This window comes from Nycticebus coucang, chromosome 20, assembly GCF_027406575.1.
Source record: "Nycticebus coucang isolate mNycCou1 chromosome 20, mNycCou1.pri, whole genome shotgun sequence".
Taxonomy (NCBI): Eukaryota; Metazoa; Chordata; class Mammalia; order Primates; family Lorisidae; genus Nycticebus; species Nycticebus coucang.
In genome coordinates, this window is record NC_069799.1 from 36,660,592 (window position 1) to 36,678,202 (window position 17,611).

Below are 17,611 nucleotides of genomic sequence, written 5' to 3' on the forward strand. Positions count from 1 at the left end.
GGCTTTGCCACAATGTTGACATTTGTAGGGTTTCTCTCCAGAATGAATACTTTGATGTACAGAAAGGTATGAGTTATGGTGAAAGGCTTTTCCACATTCTTGACATTTGTAGGATTTCTCTCCAGAAGGAATTCTTTGATGTCCAGAGAAGTTTGAGTATGTTTTGAAGGCTTTGCCACGACATTTGTAGGGCTTCCCTCCAGAATGAATTTTTTTATGTGTAGAAAGGCATGTGTACCAATGAAAGGCTTTGCCACATTCTTTACATTTGTAGGGTTTCTCTCCAGAATGAATTCTTTGATGTATAGACAGGGTTAAGTACCAGTTAAAGGCTTTGCCACATTATTGACATTTGTAGGGTTTCTCTAAAGAATGAAATCTTTGATTATAGACAGGGTGCCACATTCTTGACATCTGAAGGGTTTCTCACCAGAAAGAATTATTTTATGTTTAGTAAGGGCTGAATTATTATTAAAGGCTTTGCCACATTGTTGATATTTGTAGGGCTTCTCTCCAGAATGAATCTTTTATGTTTAGTAGGGCTGAATTATTATTAAAGGCTTTGCCACATTGTTGACATTTGTACGATTTCTCTCCAGAATGAATTGTTTGATGTCCAGAGAGGTTTGAGTACCTGCTAAAGGCTTTGCCACATTGTTGACATTTGTAGGGTTTCTCTCCAGAATGAATTCTTAGATGTCCAGAGAGGTTTGAGTATGTGCTAAAGGCTTTGCCACATTGTTGACATGTGTAGGGTTTCTCTCCAGAATGAATTCTTTTATGTTTAGTAAGGGCTGAATTATTATTAAAGGCTTTGTCACATTGTTGACATTTGTAGGGCTTCTCTCCAGAATGAATTCTTTGATGGACAGAAAGGTTTGAGTACGTGTTAAAGGCTTTGCCACATTGTTGACATTTGTAGGGTTTCTCCCCAGAATGAATTCTTTGATGTACAGAAAGGTTTGAGTACTGATTAAATGCTTTGCCACATTGTTGACATTTGTAGGGTTTCTCTCCAGAATGAATTCTTTTATGTTTAGTAAGGGCTGAATTATCATTAAAGGCTTTGCCACATTCTTGACATTTGTAGGGCTTCTCTCCAGAATGAATTCTTTGATGTACAGAAAGGGTTGAGTACTGTTTAAAGGCTTTGCCACATTGTTGACATTTGTAGGGTTTCTCTCCAGAATGAATTCTTTGATGTACAGAAAGGTCTGAGTTATGGTGAAAGGCTTTGCCACATTGTTGACATTTGAAGGGTTTCTCTCCAGAATGAATTCTTTGATGTCTAGAAAGGTGTGCATGACGGTTAAAGGCTTTGCCACATTGTTGACATTTGTAGGGTTTCTCTCCAGAATGAATTCTTTGATGTACAGAGAGGTTTGAGTACTTGTTAAAGACTTTGCCACACTGTTGACATTTGTAGAGCTTCTCTCCAGAATGAATTATTTTATGTCCAGAAAGGTGTGAGTATTGCTTGGTAAGTTTGTCACAGTTTTCATAGTTGTAGGGTTTTCCTCCACTATCAATACTCTTTTGGTTACTATATTTTGATCTGTGGCTAAGACATTTGCCCTCATTTTCACACTTGTACAGTTTCTCTCCAGTATGACATCTCTTATGCTTAGATAGGCTTGAACAAGATTTGAAGACTTTGCTACCTTCTTTACATTTGTACTGTTTTTCTCCAAAATGAATTATCTCATTTTTAGCAACAGAGCATGGGTTAGAGGCTTTCCCATACTTTATACAGTGAAACATTTTCCCTACGGTATATATCATCTTCTGTCTTCTTAGATTTGACAATTGTGTGAAGGCTTTCAAACACTTACTACATTGGAAGATTTTGGTATGTGTAGGTGTTGAACAGTGGTCAAATCCACTATCACATACTTTCTGGTGCTTACACGCAGACACACTTGCCCAGTCTTGTGTTAAGTTTAAATTGTCAGGTGCACAACTTCGATATCTCCTCGGGATTATCTCTGGAAATAAGATATTTGTGTCCAGATCTTGCAAATGGTCTTGCTCAGGATGGTTAGATGTGGCTAAAAGAAATTTAAACAATAGCAATTGTAGCCACTGACTTTTTATCAAAATTGAGTAAATACACATTACACGTTTTATCTGCAAAATCATGCCAAGAACATTAGGAAGATGGTATAATACAGTACACAGGCACGAATTATCACAAAGGTAAATAAATATTGCATATAGGAACATGCAGCACAGCAGGTGAACCGAAGTTGTAGAGACACCACAGAGCCTGGGTGCATTGGCTCACGTTTGTAATCCTAGAACTCTGGGAGACTGAGGTGAATGGATCAATAGAGCACAGGTTTTCAAGATCAAACTAAGCAAGAGTGGACCCCATTTCTCCCATAAATAGTAGTCAGGCATGGTGGAATATGCCTGTAATCCCAGCAATTCATGAGGCTGAGGCAAGAAGAACTCTTGAGCCCAGAATATTGAGGATGCTGTGAGTGATGACAACACGGCACTCCACCCACGGTGACAGAAAGTCAGTTCCAAATAAATAAATAAATAAACAAATAAATAAATTTGTGTGTGTGCACATAAATAATATAAAATATAAAAAAGATGGTAAATATTAATAATAATATAGCCGGGTGTTGTGGTGGGCACTTGTACTCCCAGCTACTCAGGAGACTGAGGCAAGAGAATCACCTATGCCTAGGAGTTGGAGGTTGCTGTGAGCTGTAACACCACAGCAGTGTACCGAGGGGAACAAAGTAAGACTCTGTCTCTAAAAAAAAAAAAAATAAGATATAGATATACATATATAATAAGAAAAAGAGACAAAGAGAAAAAACAGAAGTTTGTCATATTTACCCACAACAGATTTTTATACACCATCGTAATAGAGTGTGGTGAAAATGGAAGAAAACTCCCAAATCCCAGCTTTATCCTCAAAAGAAAAAGAGTGACACCAGTGTTAATTCTTCTTGTTTGCAGGGCCTTTCTAAAGAAAAGGTGTCGTCTCCTATGATCTACTGGGGCTGATGGGTTCAAACGTGGCCCAAGGCCTGCCAAGCAACAATGACAACTACAACCAAAAAATAGCCAGAGCTGTGGCAGTCTCCTGTAGTACCAACTAAATGGGAGGCTGAGGCAAGAGAATAGCTTAAGCCCAAGAGTTTGAGGTTGCTGTGAGCTGTGATGTCAAAGCACCCTACTGAGGGTAACACAGTGAAACTGTTTCAAAAGGAAAAAATAATTGCAGGACAGAAAGATATTTAATTGAAATATTCATCAAATGAGAGCAAGGGAGATTATAATAAGATATGTATATGTATTTTATATATACATATATGTGTGTGTGTGTCTGTATATGTATATACACACACATGTGTTGAGACAGAGTCTCACCCTGTTGCCCAGGCTAGAGTGCCATGGCATCAGACTAGCTCAAAGCAACCCGAAACTCCTGAGTTCAAGCAATCCTCCTGAATCAGCCTTCTGAGAAGCAGGGACTAATGGTGTCTGTAATGATAGTCAGCTAACTTTATCTTCTATTTTTAGTAGAGATGGGGTATTGCTTACTCAGGATGGTCTCCAACTCCTTAGCTTAAGACATCCTCTCATCTCAGCCTCCCAGATTGCTGTCAGTATAACCATATGCCCCTGTGCCCAGCCAGGGCACAATATATTTTGAGGCAAAACCTGTCTTATTACATAAAATATACTTTAAGTCAAAATTTCCAGGAAAGGTAAAGAATACAAAATAATAATATAAGGGCTTATTTGTTAGAAGCATATAATTCCTTTTTAATATTTTGCATATATAAAAATACATAACGAAACAAAATGTAGGACAGATTTACAACCCTCACGTACACAGTCCAGTGAAGAGCTATTTGCACATACATTTATTGCAGCATTATTCACATAATTCATTAGGTGAAAGAAATCCACATCTGCCTCAAAATGTAAATGAGGAAATATAATTTAGTATATATAAATAATAGAGTATTACTCAGCTTCTAACAATCAGGAAATCTTCTAACATCTCTAATAAAGATAAATCTTCACATTATGATAAATGAAATAATACAAGTTCTACGCAAAAACAGATCCATTTGAATAAAATTATATAAAATAATGAAAGTAAGGCCAGGAACAGTAGCACATGCTTCTAATACTACCACTCTAGGATGCTGAATGTGGTTGATCATGTGCACTCAGGAGTTCAAGATCAGCCTAAGCAAGAGTGAGACTCTGTCTCTAAAAATAGCCAGGTGTTGTGATGAGCGCCTAGTCCCAGCTACTTGGGAGGCTGAGGAAGAGGATTGCTTGAGCCCAAGAAACTGAGGTTGCTGTGAGCTATGATGCCACACGAAAATACGAAAGGTGACAAAGTGAGATGCTGTCTCAAAAATAAAATGAAATAGGCCGTGCCTATGGCTCACTGAGTAGGGTGCCAGCCACATACACCCAGAGTGACAGGATATAAAAACCAGTATAGAAGTGCCCTTATGTAAGAACAAGAGAAAGAAACCCAGGATTCTCAGAAATCATTCCCAATTAATCTGAAAGAAACCCAGAATTCTCAGAAATCATTCCCAATTAATCTGAAAGAAACCCAGGATTCTCAGAAATCATTCCCAATTAATCTGACCTTCCCTAATCATATTATATAGTGTGTCTTCCTCTTTGAACTTTGGACCTCCGAACACTGTTATCTGTTGCATTCACTCCAACCTACCTGGGGGCTTGACTACTTTCTGGTGTGTCTTCAAATTCCAGGGTTCTTTGCTTTGCTCCAGACAGGTGATGAGGTTGGGCTTAAGCAGAGTAAGACCTGTTTTATCAAAAAAAAGGAACATGACTATTGTTCAAATTCTTCAGTGGTCATCTATTACCTTGCTAAAGTAGAGAAAAGAACACTTTAGAACATCCTGAAAGAATAATCGCCAAATACACATTCCATACAGAAATTTTAGAATCTTTGAAGGATTTTTAACTCCACCACCCAGTACTACTGAAATAAAAATTGGTGCTAGAAATCAGACTTAATAGTGTGGGCAACAATCTATGCCACTAAATTTCTGAAATTACCATTAATCTAGTGAAGATTATAAATCGGGCAGAAAAAGGGTAAGATTAATGTCACTATAAGTCATCTTGGATATTTTCTTTTCTATACCATGACATACCTAAATTTTCCATAACAACAAGAAACTGAGCTCAGTGCCTGTGGCTCAAGTGGCTAAGGTGCCAGCCACATACACCTGAGCTGGCGGGTTCAAATCCAGCCCAGGCCGCCAAACAACAATGGCTGCAACCAAAAAATAGACAGGCGTTTTGGCAGGTGCCTGTAGTCCCAGCTACTTGGGAGGCGGAGGCAGGAGACTCGTTTGAGCCCAGGAGTAGGAGGTTGCTATGAGCTGTGATGCCAAGGCACTCTGCCGAGGGCGACAACTTGAGGCTCTGTCAAAAAAATAAAAAACAGGAAACTGGGGCAGCACCTATGGCTCAAGGGGTAGGACGCCAGCCCCATATACCAGGGGTGGCAGGTTCAAGCCCAGTCCCGGCCAAAACTGCAAACCGCCCCCCCCCCAAAAAAAAACCCCAAGAAACTGATACTCATGCAGCCAAAGAAGAAACTCAATAAAAACCTTCTACAGGGTGGCGCCTATGGCTCAGTGAGTAGGGCGCAGGCCCCATATACGGAGGGTGGCGGGTTCAAACCCAGCCCCACTGAACTGCAACCAAAAAAAATAGCCGGGCATTGGGGCAGGCGCCTGTAATCCCAGCTGCTCGGGAGGCTGAGGCAGAAGAATCGTGGAAGCCCAAGAGCTAGAGGTTGCTGTGAGTCCTGTGACATCATGGCACTCTACTGAAGGTGGTAAAGTGAGACTCTGTCTCTACAAAAAAAAAAAAAAAAAAACCTTCTACAAAGAGAGAATATGAATTGTGTAGTGTAGACCAGGAACTGTGTATTTCAGTTATCCTCACCTAGGAAGACCAGGTGTCCATAATTCTCCAACATGACATCCCGATACAAAGTCTGCTGAGCAGGGTCCAGGTAGGCCCACTCGTCCATAGAGAACTCTATAGACACGTCCTTGAATGTCAACAGTTCCTGAAATACAAACATATTTACCAAGAAGCCAGGGGGAAACTCAATTACACTTTTAGTTACGAGTGAAGAGAACTTATTCTGACTTATCTGAAAGACTCGAGTTATCTAATAAGGTAAGTATAGAAGAGACATATTCCTCCATGTGTTGTCTAACACGGCAGAAAGGGGACGGCATAACACCCACCAAACCAGTGGACACACTACACTTTTTTGGTTGACACGATAGAAATGAAAGGCCACCGATACTGGCATGTATACTTTTGTGCCTTATTTGCATCATGTAGTATAAGTTGTGTATGATTTTTATATGAAAATGTCATGGAGAGGCTTGACAACTGTAGCTCAGCGGCTAGGGCAACGGCCACATACACAGTGGCCAGAGGGTCGAACCTGGCCTAGGTCTGCCAAACAACAATGACAACTACAAGAAAAATAGCCGGGACTCAACCATAGCACAGTGGTTACAGCCAGCTACATACATTGAGGCTGGTGGGTTTGAACCAGGCCCAGGCCAGCTAAACAACAATGATAACTGCAACAAAAAACAGCCAGGCCTTGTGGCAGGTACCTGTAGTCTCAGCGACTTGGGAGGCAGAGGCAAAAGAATCGCTTGAGCCCAAGAGTTTGAGGTTGCTTGAGCTGTGATGTCACAGCACTCTATGGAGGGTGATATAGTGAGATTCTGTCTCCCCCCCCTAAAAAAAAAGTCATGGTGAGTTAAATGGTACGTGTAAAGTTTAAACGTGTGCAATAAAGAACTGGAGATCTTGAAGAAATGTAGAAATTTATTCAGAAGATATGAGGTGAAGATTCAATTTCTAAATTTCTAACAAGATGAACAGGAATGCCAATGCTCCTGGTCCCATGATAATATTCTGTCAAACATGCAGTGAACTATAGACACCAGATTTATCCCAGTTGATTTTTGAACCAATAAACAAAGATGACACCAATTCACAAGTGCAAACAATATTACTGCTGTGATAGGGCAGAAAAAGTTAATCATAATCTGTTAAAAAATATTTTAAAACAAAAAACTAGTTTGGGGCAAAGTTCAAGGTACAGATACCTGGCATATTTTCCAGTCTCTAATCATGTCTTTAAATATGTCCTTTTTAGCATTCTGGAAAGCCAGGCTTTTCTAATTATTCTGGTGCCCAGAACATTGAGTTACTTTAGGCAGTTAATGCCGTCTTCCGTACAAGTGCATGTGCTTCATCTTATTCTATGTAGAACTGATGGAACTTCCAGATGGAAGCTAAACTGCACATATTCCCCTTCTTTGTGAATATCCAATGACCCAAACTCATCCACAATGGGAATCTTGGGCATCCACATTTTCCCATTTTCAGCAGAGAGAAAGGGAACATTTTCACCATTTCAGGATATAAAAGAGCGTGTGAGAAGCTTGGATAAACAGAATAGAATGAAGACTCCGCCATATATGTAGAGGAGAAGGATTTTTGGAACCCCTTGGCTATTATAAGAAATAAACTTGCATTGGAAACAAACTCATTAGGCAGGAACATCACAAGAGATGGAAAGGTTTCCAAATTCTAAGAACAAGATACTGTAGGAGAAAAAGTGGGCACAGCACTAGACCTTGGACATGTTTACCCAAGGAGCAATCATTTCTTTCTCTTTCTACTCCTTGCCTTGACTTCCTTCCCAGGGGAGATTATCTGGACATATTACTCCTGCATCTTGATGACATGCCTTTAAGGCATCACCCTAACCCCTTCACTACTACCACCTACCATATCCACAGGCAGAGGGACCCTGAAGTACAGAAAATATTTCACCCTTTCCTGTTCTTTATCACAGGAGTCAGGGAGAAGGAGATTCCACATAAAGACCAAAGTATGCTTTTCTTATTTCTTAGCCTCCAGTGCCCTTCCCTGCCAGCAATTTCTGCTATGGGAATGAAAATATGGGCCCTGTGACCTCTTTCTGGAAAAAAAAATAAATAAACTACACTCTCCTAAACGTATCTGGAAACCCTCATGCTTTATACTTGCGTAACCTTAGCAGCACATGTGGACACTTAATAAAAACCATAGGATGACACAACCCAGACTCATAGAATGTGTGGGAAGGCAGCGTCACAGATAAGGTACTTCTTCTGGCCATGAAATCCTGACTGGAAGCCTGGGCTGAGGACCACTTAGTTAACCATCACCTCTCAAGATTTAATATGCATACAAGTTATTTCCCATTATGCCCATCTGATTCTGCAACAACAGCACCTACTCTATTTTCAAGCAAATAATCACTTTATACACGATGCCTATTTATGTCCTTGCTTACAAATTTCAGGAAGAAGGCTGGGCTCATGGCTCACACCTGTAGTCCCAGTACTCAGGAGTTCCAGACCTGCCTGAGCAAGAGTGAGACCCTGTCTCTAAAAATAAGCAGGTGTTTTGGTGGGCACCTCTACCCTGTTTCCCCGAAAATAAGACAGTATCTTATATTAATTTTTGTCCCAAAGATGTGCTAGGTCTTATTTTCAGGGGATGTCTTATTTTTCTATGAAGAATACGGTACACATTTATTGTTAAATGAAAATGAAGGAAATTTATTACCCCCTATATGGTACGGTAGTACGGTAGTTGTCAACACAAACCAGACAAACTATGAATCCTACAGTATCAAGAATTTACTCATTTATACAATGACAATCATGTCATCATCTTCTGGAACATCATCATAACAATTCAATCCCTGAATTTCCTGGTGAATTTCTTGTGACCCCATTTCTTTCAGAATCAGTGGATCAAATCTCTCATGTTTAGCAATAGCACTGTCCTTAAATGAGTACTTCTTGTCAAGGTAGCCTGCTCGCAGTGCATTTGCAATGGAACTGTCAGTGATTTTCTCCCATAAATGCTTCACTCAAGTCACAACTTCTTGCAGTTTAGGTTTCACAAAGTTTCCACACTGATTTCTCTCCATTCTATTTTCAATGTAGTCATTAATTTCCATGCGAAAATTGTCCTTGAATGGCTTGTTTATTGCAATACCAAGAGTCTGGAGATAAGCCATTATTCCTGAGGGAATCATTATTTGACCTATTTTTCTTTCGTGAAGAAATGTCTTCATGTCTTTAGCGCGGTGAATGCTGGCTGCATCCCACACTAGCAGACCTCTTTGGCTCCCTCGCATAACAAGCGGCAGCATTAAATCAACCCACTTCCTTATAATTGCTTGTGTGGCCCAGGTTTTTTCAGTTTCAAGAATAAAAACGCCCAAAACACGTTCAATCTTTTCCTTCTTGCCTTTAGAAATGATTAAAGGTGGGATTTTAGTGCCATCCAGACGAATTGCCAAAATACAGGAAATATGTGCACTAAAGTGGAAGGAATGTACACTAAGGAGGCACCCTGCTGTTCAATTGTTGTTTGAGATGATTGGCCCATAAACACTGCAGTTTGATACATAGCAATCATATTGGAAAGATTGTATTTAGAGAAGTCAGCATCATCAATAAAGGACTTGAATGCAAGCGCTCACTTAATAACTTGAGTATCTTCCAGCCTAAACAATGTTGTGGATCTTCTTAAAGACAGTTCACTTCACTGAAGGAAATTATCCAGCCAGTGTTGTGATGCTTTGAAGTCTTCGGGGGCTATGTCAAACTGTGGTGCCATTGCAAGGGCAAATTCTTGAATCTGAGCCCTATTCGCAACCAAAGCCTTTGCTCTCCTGTCAACAACCCATTCACAGATCAGGTCTTCCAGCTCGGAAAATAATGATTGCCAACCTGATCCACACTTGTGTTTTTTAGCATTTCCCTTGTCCACTTGTTCAATGAGGTTACCATACTCTGCTTGCCGTTTTTGGACCAATCAGATACTCAACATCTTCTCTTTACAGAAAGCAGTAAGATTTTGGCCCCAAGAGTCTTCCACAATTCCTTTCTTGTACTCCACCAAGTAGCTTTTTCTTTTTGTGCTCATTTCTAGGGGTAAAAAAAAGGAACTGGGGTATCAGGGTGGGGGGAGGGGATCACTTAAAATGACACAGTGGGGATCAGAGGGGGGATTACCATTTTAGTAACCCCTTTTGATCCTCCTGTGTCATTTTGATTGTCCCCTTTGATCCTCCTGTGTCATTTTCATTGCCCCCTCTGATCCACCTGTGTCATTTTAAGTGATCCCCCCTCCCCCCACCCCTGTGCCACTCAAGACCTTCACCAGACATTCCCCCACCACCCCTTTATCAGACATTTCCCCCCTGGGGCCTGCCTGGGGACTGTCACTGGGCTGGCTGGGGCCTGGACCTGGGCTGGTGCAGGGTCTGCCACTGAGAACCTTCAGTCATTATGAGGGCAGCCATGAGCATCAGGCAGTTTCACCAGAGACAGACCAAAACTCACCACCTTAGCCACATCTGGTCCACTATGATCCTCCTGTTCTTCTACATGTATCTGCGAAAGTCTCCTCCTCTCTCCCGCCCCGTGCTCACTGCTCACTCAGACCTCCACACCGCCTCCACACAGCAGTGACGTCAGGACTCCACCTAACGTCACTGGTTTCTAGATGCCAGTCGGGGTGGCCCTAGCAACCAGTTTACCGTAAATTAATTTTCATTCCGAGACAGAGCCTAGGGGGGCCTTATTTTCGGGGGATGCCTTATATTTCACCCAGAAGGAAACCTATAAGTAGGTCTTATTTTTGGAGGATGTTTTATTTTCAGGGAAACACGGTATTATCAGCTACTCATGAGGCTGAGGCAAGAAATTGGCTTGAACACAGGAGTTTGAGGTTATTGTGAGCTGTGATGCCACACCATGCTACAGAGGGTAACAAAGTGAGACACTGTCTCAAAAAAAGAAAAATTTCACCAATCATTTTGAGCCACTAACTAAAGAACGAAGACTGCAGAATCCCTATAGGATTTTTTTTTTTTTATTTGAGACAGTCTTACAATGTCGCACATGGAAGAGTGCCATGGCATCACAGGTGACAGTAACCTCCAACTCTTGGGCTTAAGTGATGCTCTTGCCTCAGCCTCCCAAGTAGCTGGGACAATAGGTGACTGCCACAACGCCCGGCTATTTTTTTTGTTGCAGTTGTGATTGTTGCCTAGCTGGCCCCGGCTGGGTTCAAACCTGCCAGTCTCAGTGAATGTGGCTGGTGCCATGATTACTGTGCTATGGGTGTCAAGCACCCCATAGGAATTAAGGAAGGAAAATAGTGAACAGTTAACCCCTATTTCAGTTTTGGTCTAACTTAACCAGCCAGACTGCCAGATGGCAAGGAACTGTTTCTATGAGACATCTAGACCTACACATACAAAGCTCCCACACATCGTTTCCCAAGCTCCTTTCCATTTTCACTACCTTCTGTCAGCTGAGGAACATCAGGTGGTTTTTCCAACATAATTCAGCCATCTCCCCATGTTGCTCTTGAATAAACTGCTTCTTCTTTCATCAACTCTTGCCTTGTTACTTTGACTTTTCAGGAAGGAATAGTCAATCTTGGGTTCGGTTAAAATTTTGCAGGTTTTGAGTGGTCTATGTAGTGGCTTAACAATTCCCCTTATTGTTCTTGTTACTCCTTTTAGACCATAGCAGCACTCAGGTGGAGAAAGCAAACACAGCACAGAGTCCCCTCTACTCAACACTTTGTAACAACACAAATATCTCTGGTGCAAAGAAGACCACAAATCACAATCTTGATGCATGGCATAGTTTGCTGGCACTTTAAATTCTCCAAAGGTGAGAGAAGGCAGCCATGTCTAAGAACCTGGACTCAGATTTGGACCTGCAGATTTGGGTCTGGCACATCCAGGGGTGCAGCTAGTGCCCTGTGTACATTCATGAGAATTAAGAAAACAAAAAAACAGGAATGAGGACAGTCTCAGGCAGGGGTCCTCAAACTATGGCCCATGGGCCACATACGGCCAGCCAAGGACATTTATCCGGCCCACCGGGTGTTTTTCCCACAACTGCCTGTCTTGCTTAGCAGCGACTTGTCCCGAGCTGCAGTGCACATATGTGGAATGTGTGCCAACTCTCTGACTCCACTCCTTTTCTCTCTCTCTCCTGGCCCCTCCTCCTTTCTGTCTCTCCCCGCTGTTTTTTTTTTTTTGCCATCCTACTTAGCAGCCCACTCCTCCAGGCCTGCAGTGCGCATGTGTGGAATGTGAGCCAATTCTCTGGCTACACTCCTTCTCTCTGTCTCTTGAATCTTCCTCTCAGTCTCTGGTGTAATTGGAGTCACCAGGTTGCCTATACAGAGCCTGGTGCTGCCTAAGGACCGAGATAAGAACAAGTTAGGATTTTTCTTTTTTAAGGTAGGAGGGGGTTTTTTGGTTTGTTTTTTCTTTGCCGTTAAAAGGGCCTTTTTCTTCTTGCAGTTAAGGGGGGGTCTTTTTTTCCTGAAATTAGGAGGCCTTTTGTTTTTTTGCAGATAGGGGTGCCTTTTTTTGAAGTTAGAAGAGCCTTTTTTTTGAAGTTAGGAGAGCCTTTTTTTTAAGTTGGTTAGTTGGTTTGGAGTGGGTTCTAGGGGGATTGCATCACAGTGATAATGCAAATAGTTAGCGCTCAGTGCTAATGCAAACTGTCAGTGCTCAGAGGTAATGCAAATGGTCAGAACTCAGAGGTAATGCAAATAGTGCTCAGTGGTAATGCAAATTGTTAGCACTCAGTATTAATGCAAATTGTCAGCAGTCAGTGTTATCGCAAATGGTCAGTGGTCAGTGTTAATGCAAACAGTCAATATTCAGTGTTATCACAAATGGTCAGCAGTCAGGGTTAATGCAAATGGTCAGTGCTCAGTGTCATCACATGGGGGCTCCAAACTGGTAATCTGTCTAGGGTCCAATGGGAACTTAATCTGGCTCTACAGACAGCCGAGAAGTAGGAAACCCAATTTAATTGAAAGTAAGTGCATTTATATTCTGATTGCCATTCACTTGTGTAGGATGTTGTATGTTGTGTGCTGTATAAGCCCTGGTTCACACTGTTGCAATCTCTGAGCAGTGCGAGTTCAGCCATATGAGTGTGTGGCTGAACTCACATTAGATTTGGAAGAAAAAAGGCATAGGTGCCTTCTTTTTTCCTGCAGTGGAATCTGATCGCATGGGTCTTCTCACCCATGCGATCAGATTCCTGTGCAAGTTCACAGATCGCAGTGTGGTTTGCACAGGGTAGTGTGAACTGGAAAGGTGGTGGAGGAACTGGCTCTGTAATTGTGCCTGTTCCCACACTGCACCAGTTTGAGCCTGAGGTAAAAGCGGAGCTCCACCACATGGGCACTGGCGAGGCTAAAATGATGTGGACTGGCAAGGCTGCATTGATGGACACTGATGGGCAGTGCAGACTACATGTTGCTGAGTGGGCAAATTTATTGCTGGTATATTGTTTTTGAAGCATATATATATATATATACACACACATACATATATATGTATGTATGTATTTTACTAATAGCAATTTGGAATCCCTAGGAAACAATGATATCAAGAAAGAGAAAAATTGAATCAGAGTGTAGGATATTCAAAGAACAGTGGACTTATGATTACTTTTTCATGCAGTACAAGGAAAGAGCTGTCTGTTTCATAGGCCAGAATACAGTGTCTGTGTTCAAAGAATACAATTTGTGTCAACACTATCAAACACAACATAAAGATAAATATGATTCGTTGGTTGGAGAAGTGAGAAAAAATAAAATATTAAAACTGAAATACACATTGACAACTCAGCAAAATACTTTTGTGAAGCAGAAACAGCTAAATACTTCATCACTGGGAGTAAGTTTTCAAGTTGCCGAGCTAATAGAGGCCATTCGTGGAGGGAGAATTTGTTAAAGCATGACTTCTTTCTGTTGCCAAAGAGATGTGTCCAGAGAAGGCCAATTTATTTAGTACAGTGAGTCTTTCAAGACCTTCAATTACACGAAGGATTGAAGAAATGGGAGACAATTTGCATCAGCATTTACAAAACTCCGCAAAAAAATCTTTCCTATTTTTCCTTGGCACTCGACAAAAGTAATGATGTTCATGATTCTGCACAACTTCTAATTTTTATTCGTGGGATGAGTGACTATTTCGAAGTCACAGAAGAGCTTGCTGCATTGCAAAGCATCAAAGGAACAACTACAGGAGAAGATATCTATGAAAAGGTTTGCCAAACTGTGAACCGTTTGGAGCTAGACTGGGCAAAACTAGCCAGTGTAAGAATTGATGGTGCTCCTAGCATGGTGGGGTCTAAGAAAGGAGTAATTGCTTGCATTAACCAAGAGATGGACAACCATAAGCCTTCTCCAATAGCCATACACTGCCTCATCCACCAACAAGCGCTGTGTAGTAAATCACTGAAGTGGGACTCTGTTATGAAAACTGTGGTATCTTGTGTTAACTTCATTAGAGGTAATACACTAAATCACAGACAATTTCAGAAATTTCTGTCTGAGCTAAATGCTGCCAGTGAAGATGTTCCGTACCACACAGAAGTCCATTGGCTGAGTCGAGGGAGAATTTTGAAACATTTCTATGACCTACTTCCACAGATTACAGCTTTTCTGCTTTCAAAAACGAGTACCAGAGCTCAATGATGCAGAATGGAAATGGCACCTTGCCTTTCTGACAGATGTAACAGAGCTACTCAACAGTTTCAATGTGCAACTTCAAAGAAAGGGGAAGCGCATCTGTGATATGCAGTCACATGTAAAATCATTTGAAGTAAAACTAGGCCTCCTCATCAAACAAGTGAAGGAGAAAACTTTCTGCCATCTCTCCACAACTCAAAATCTGCTAGCAGAAAATCCATTGGTTGCATACCCAAATAAAACATGTGTGGATTCACTGGAAAAGTTGCAAAAGGAGTTCAGATTTAGATTTAAAGAGCTTCATCTCCATGAACAGGACATACAGCTTTTCCGTAACCCTTTTCCTATTGGCATTGAACATGTGGATACAATTTACCAAATGGAACTGGCTGAACTGCAGAATTGTGACTCTTTGAAAGATGCATTTAAGTCGAGCAGCCTTCATAATTGCTATCCATCTCTCCCCTCTGAGACATATCCTAAGCTCAGGAACCATGCACTCAAAATGGCAACCATCTTTGGCAGCACTTATGTCTGTGAACAGACTTTTTCAAGAATGAAAAATCTGAAATCTCCAACCAGATCTACACCAACTGATGCACACTTGCATCACTCATTATGATTAGCAGTGACAAATATGGAACCAGACATTGACCATCTCATTAGCCAAAAGCAGGCCTATATTTCAGGTTCCCACTGAAATACTGGTAAGTTTGTTGATTTAGCTTTACTTGTTCTTCATTTTAAATACTGTATTTGTTCCCTTTTTTTTTTTTACTTCAAAATAAGATATATACAGTGTGCATAGGAATTTGTTCATAGTTTTTTTTTTTTTTTTTTAAACTATAGTCTGGTCCTCCAACGGTCTGAGGGACAGTGAACTGGCCGCATGTTTAAAAAGTTTGAGGACCCCGGTCTCAGGTATACTCAATGCACAGCTGTCACCCAGGTTGAGCTTCTGGCCTCAGAGTCTCTGGGACAGTTTTAGGTCTGAAGATATCAAGGTAATTGAAAGACAGAGACAGAATGGCTGATTGCTGCCAAATAAAAGTGGTTTCTAAAACTCTGCAGGCTACCCCCAAAGTCACCATACACAGGAAAAATGAAAAACTGTACCTAAATATACCTTTACTAAATGATCATTACAAACTTTTACAAAGAGATGGCAATACATAGAGAATAGTTTGTAAATGTTTTATAAGATTTTGTTGCAGGTGGTGCCTGTGACTCAGTTGGCAAGGGTGCTGGTTACAATATACCTAGGGTGGCAGTTGAACCCAGCCCAGGGTCTGCTGAGCAACGATGACAACTGCAACCACCAAACAGCCGGGCATTGTGGTGGGAGCCTGTAGTCCCAGCTACTTGGAAGGCTGAGGCAAGAGAATCACTTTTGCCCAAGAGTTGGAGGTTGCTGTGAGCTATGATGCCAGGGCACTCTACCCAGGGCGACAGCTTGAGGCTCTGTCTCAAAAATAATAATAATAATGATAATAATTTTGTTATAAATAAAAGTACGCATAGCTACGATTTCCCTTTTTCCCTGAGTATGGTGACTATAGGGACACCATGTACTATAACTCCTCAGGAAGGCAGATTGGAAATTGGCAGAGACCATTGCAGCTTCATTATTTGGGACAGCATGCACTCTGCTGTGCAATTATGCTTTGTGACTGGAAGGTTGAGATGGAAAGCATCCTCTGAAGTCACACTCATTGGGCATCATCCTCATATATATATATATATATATATATTTTTTTTTTTTTTTAAGAAACAGTCTTACTTTGTCACCCTCCGTAGAGAGTTGTGGTGTCATAGCTCACAGCCACCTCAAAGTCTTGGGCTTAAAGTGATTCTCTTGCCTCTGCCTTCCAAGTAGCTGGGACTATAGGTGCCTACCACAATGCTTGACTATTTCTGGAAATGGGGCCTTGCTCTGGCTGAGGCTGGTCTTAAACCCATGAGGTCAGGCAATCCACCTGGCTCAGCCTCCCAAAGTGTAGGATTACAGGCGTGAGCCACTGCGCCTGCCTTGGCATCATCTATGCTTATGTTATATCTGGTAGTTCTGGATGGTGTGCAAAAATACTATATAACTATAAAAAGAGTCATTTCAAACTCCAGAAGAACCCACCATAATTGCAGACAGAAAAAGAACTGTCATATTAAACGAAAATGTGATGCTCATCTCAAACAACCTCAGAGATTGCAAAGATGAATTAAATCACCATAAGTAGTCCCCAATAAGAAGACCTGACAGCATCATTGGTTATACAGGGTGTCCGTAAAGTTTGTGTGCAACTTAAAATAGTAAAACCAAGGGTGACAGAGTGAGGCTCTGTCTCACAAAGAAAAAATAATAAAAGAAAACAAAATACAAAAACACAAAGAAAACATGTATAGGGCCAGGGGATAATGCTGAGAGAGATTGGGGTGCATAATTCAACAAAGGAGCTCTGATTACAAAAATATTCCAGCCTCTGTGTTCTCAAGAGCAGCTCACTGCAAAAAACAAAACTTCCCATGGTGACTCAGGTGATACTCCCTATTTTCCCTATGATAAGGCCAGGCACAGGCTCTGCAAATTCCCATTTCTTGCTCATAATCGATTACCCAAACAGTTTTCTTCACCACTCACAACAAAATACTTCTTCAAATTTTGCTGAAGTTACTTTTCTTCCCCCAGAATGCTGACTTTTGGCCAATTCTAAGTATGACTTCAATGTCTAACCCCTCTTTATGCTCCTCCTAAGACCTGTCTGACTGCAGGATGAAACATCTCCTGAGCTGGCAGATTGTTTCCCCACCCTCCATTCTCCTCATCTCCCACCTTCTTTCTACACTTGTGTGCTCCTCTCTGTCAAAAGCCCTTGTGTATGATACTTACAGATCTCATACTTCATGTTTTCCCCAAGCAATACTTCCTACAATAATGAAGAATTCATTTTATTGGACA

At 41.3% G+C, this 17,611-nt stretch overlaps 1 protein-coding gene across 1 annotated transcript in view; it reads right to left on the minus strand.

Annotated features, from left to right (window-relative positions):
• Positions 1–17,611, minus strand: part of LOC128572811 (zinc finger protein 595-like) — a 240,244-nt gene that overhangs the window by 196,990 nt on the left and 25,643 nt on the right. Inside the window, exon 2 of the mRNA XM_053572921.1 lies at positions 5,980–6,106. Coding sequence (XP_053428896.1) covers positions 5,980–6,106 — 127 coding nt within the window. The remainder of the gene's footprint in view (positions 1–5,979; positions 6,107–17,611) is intronic.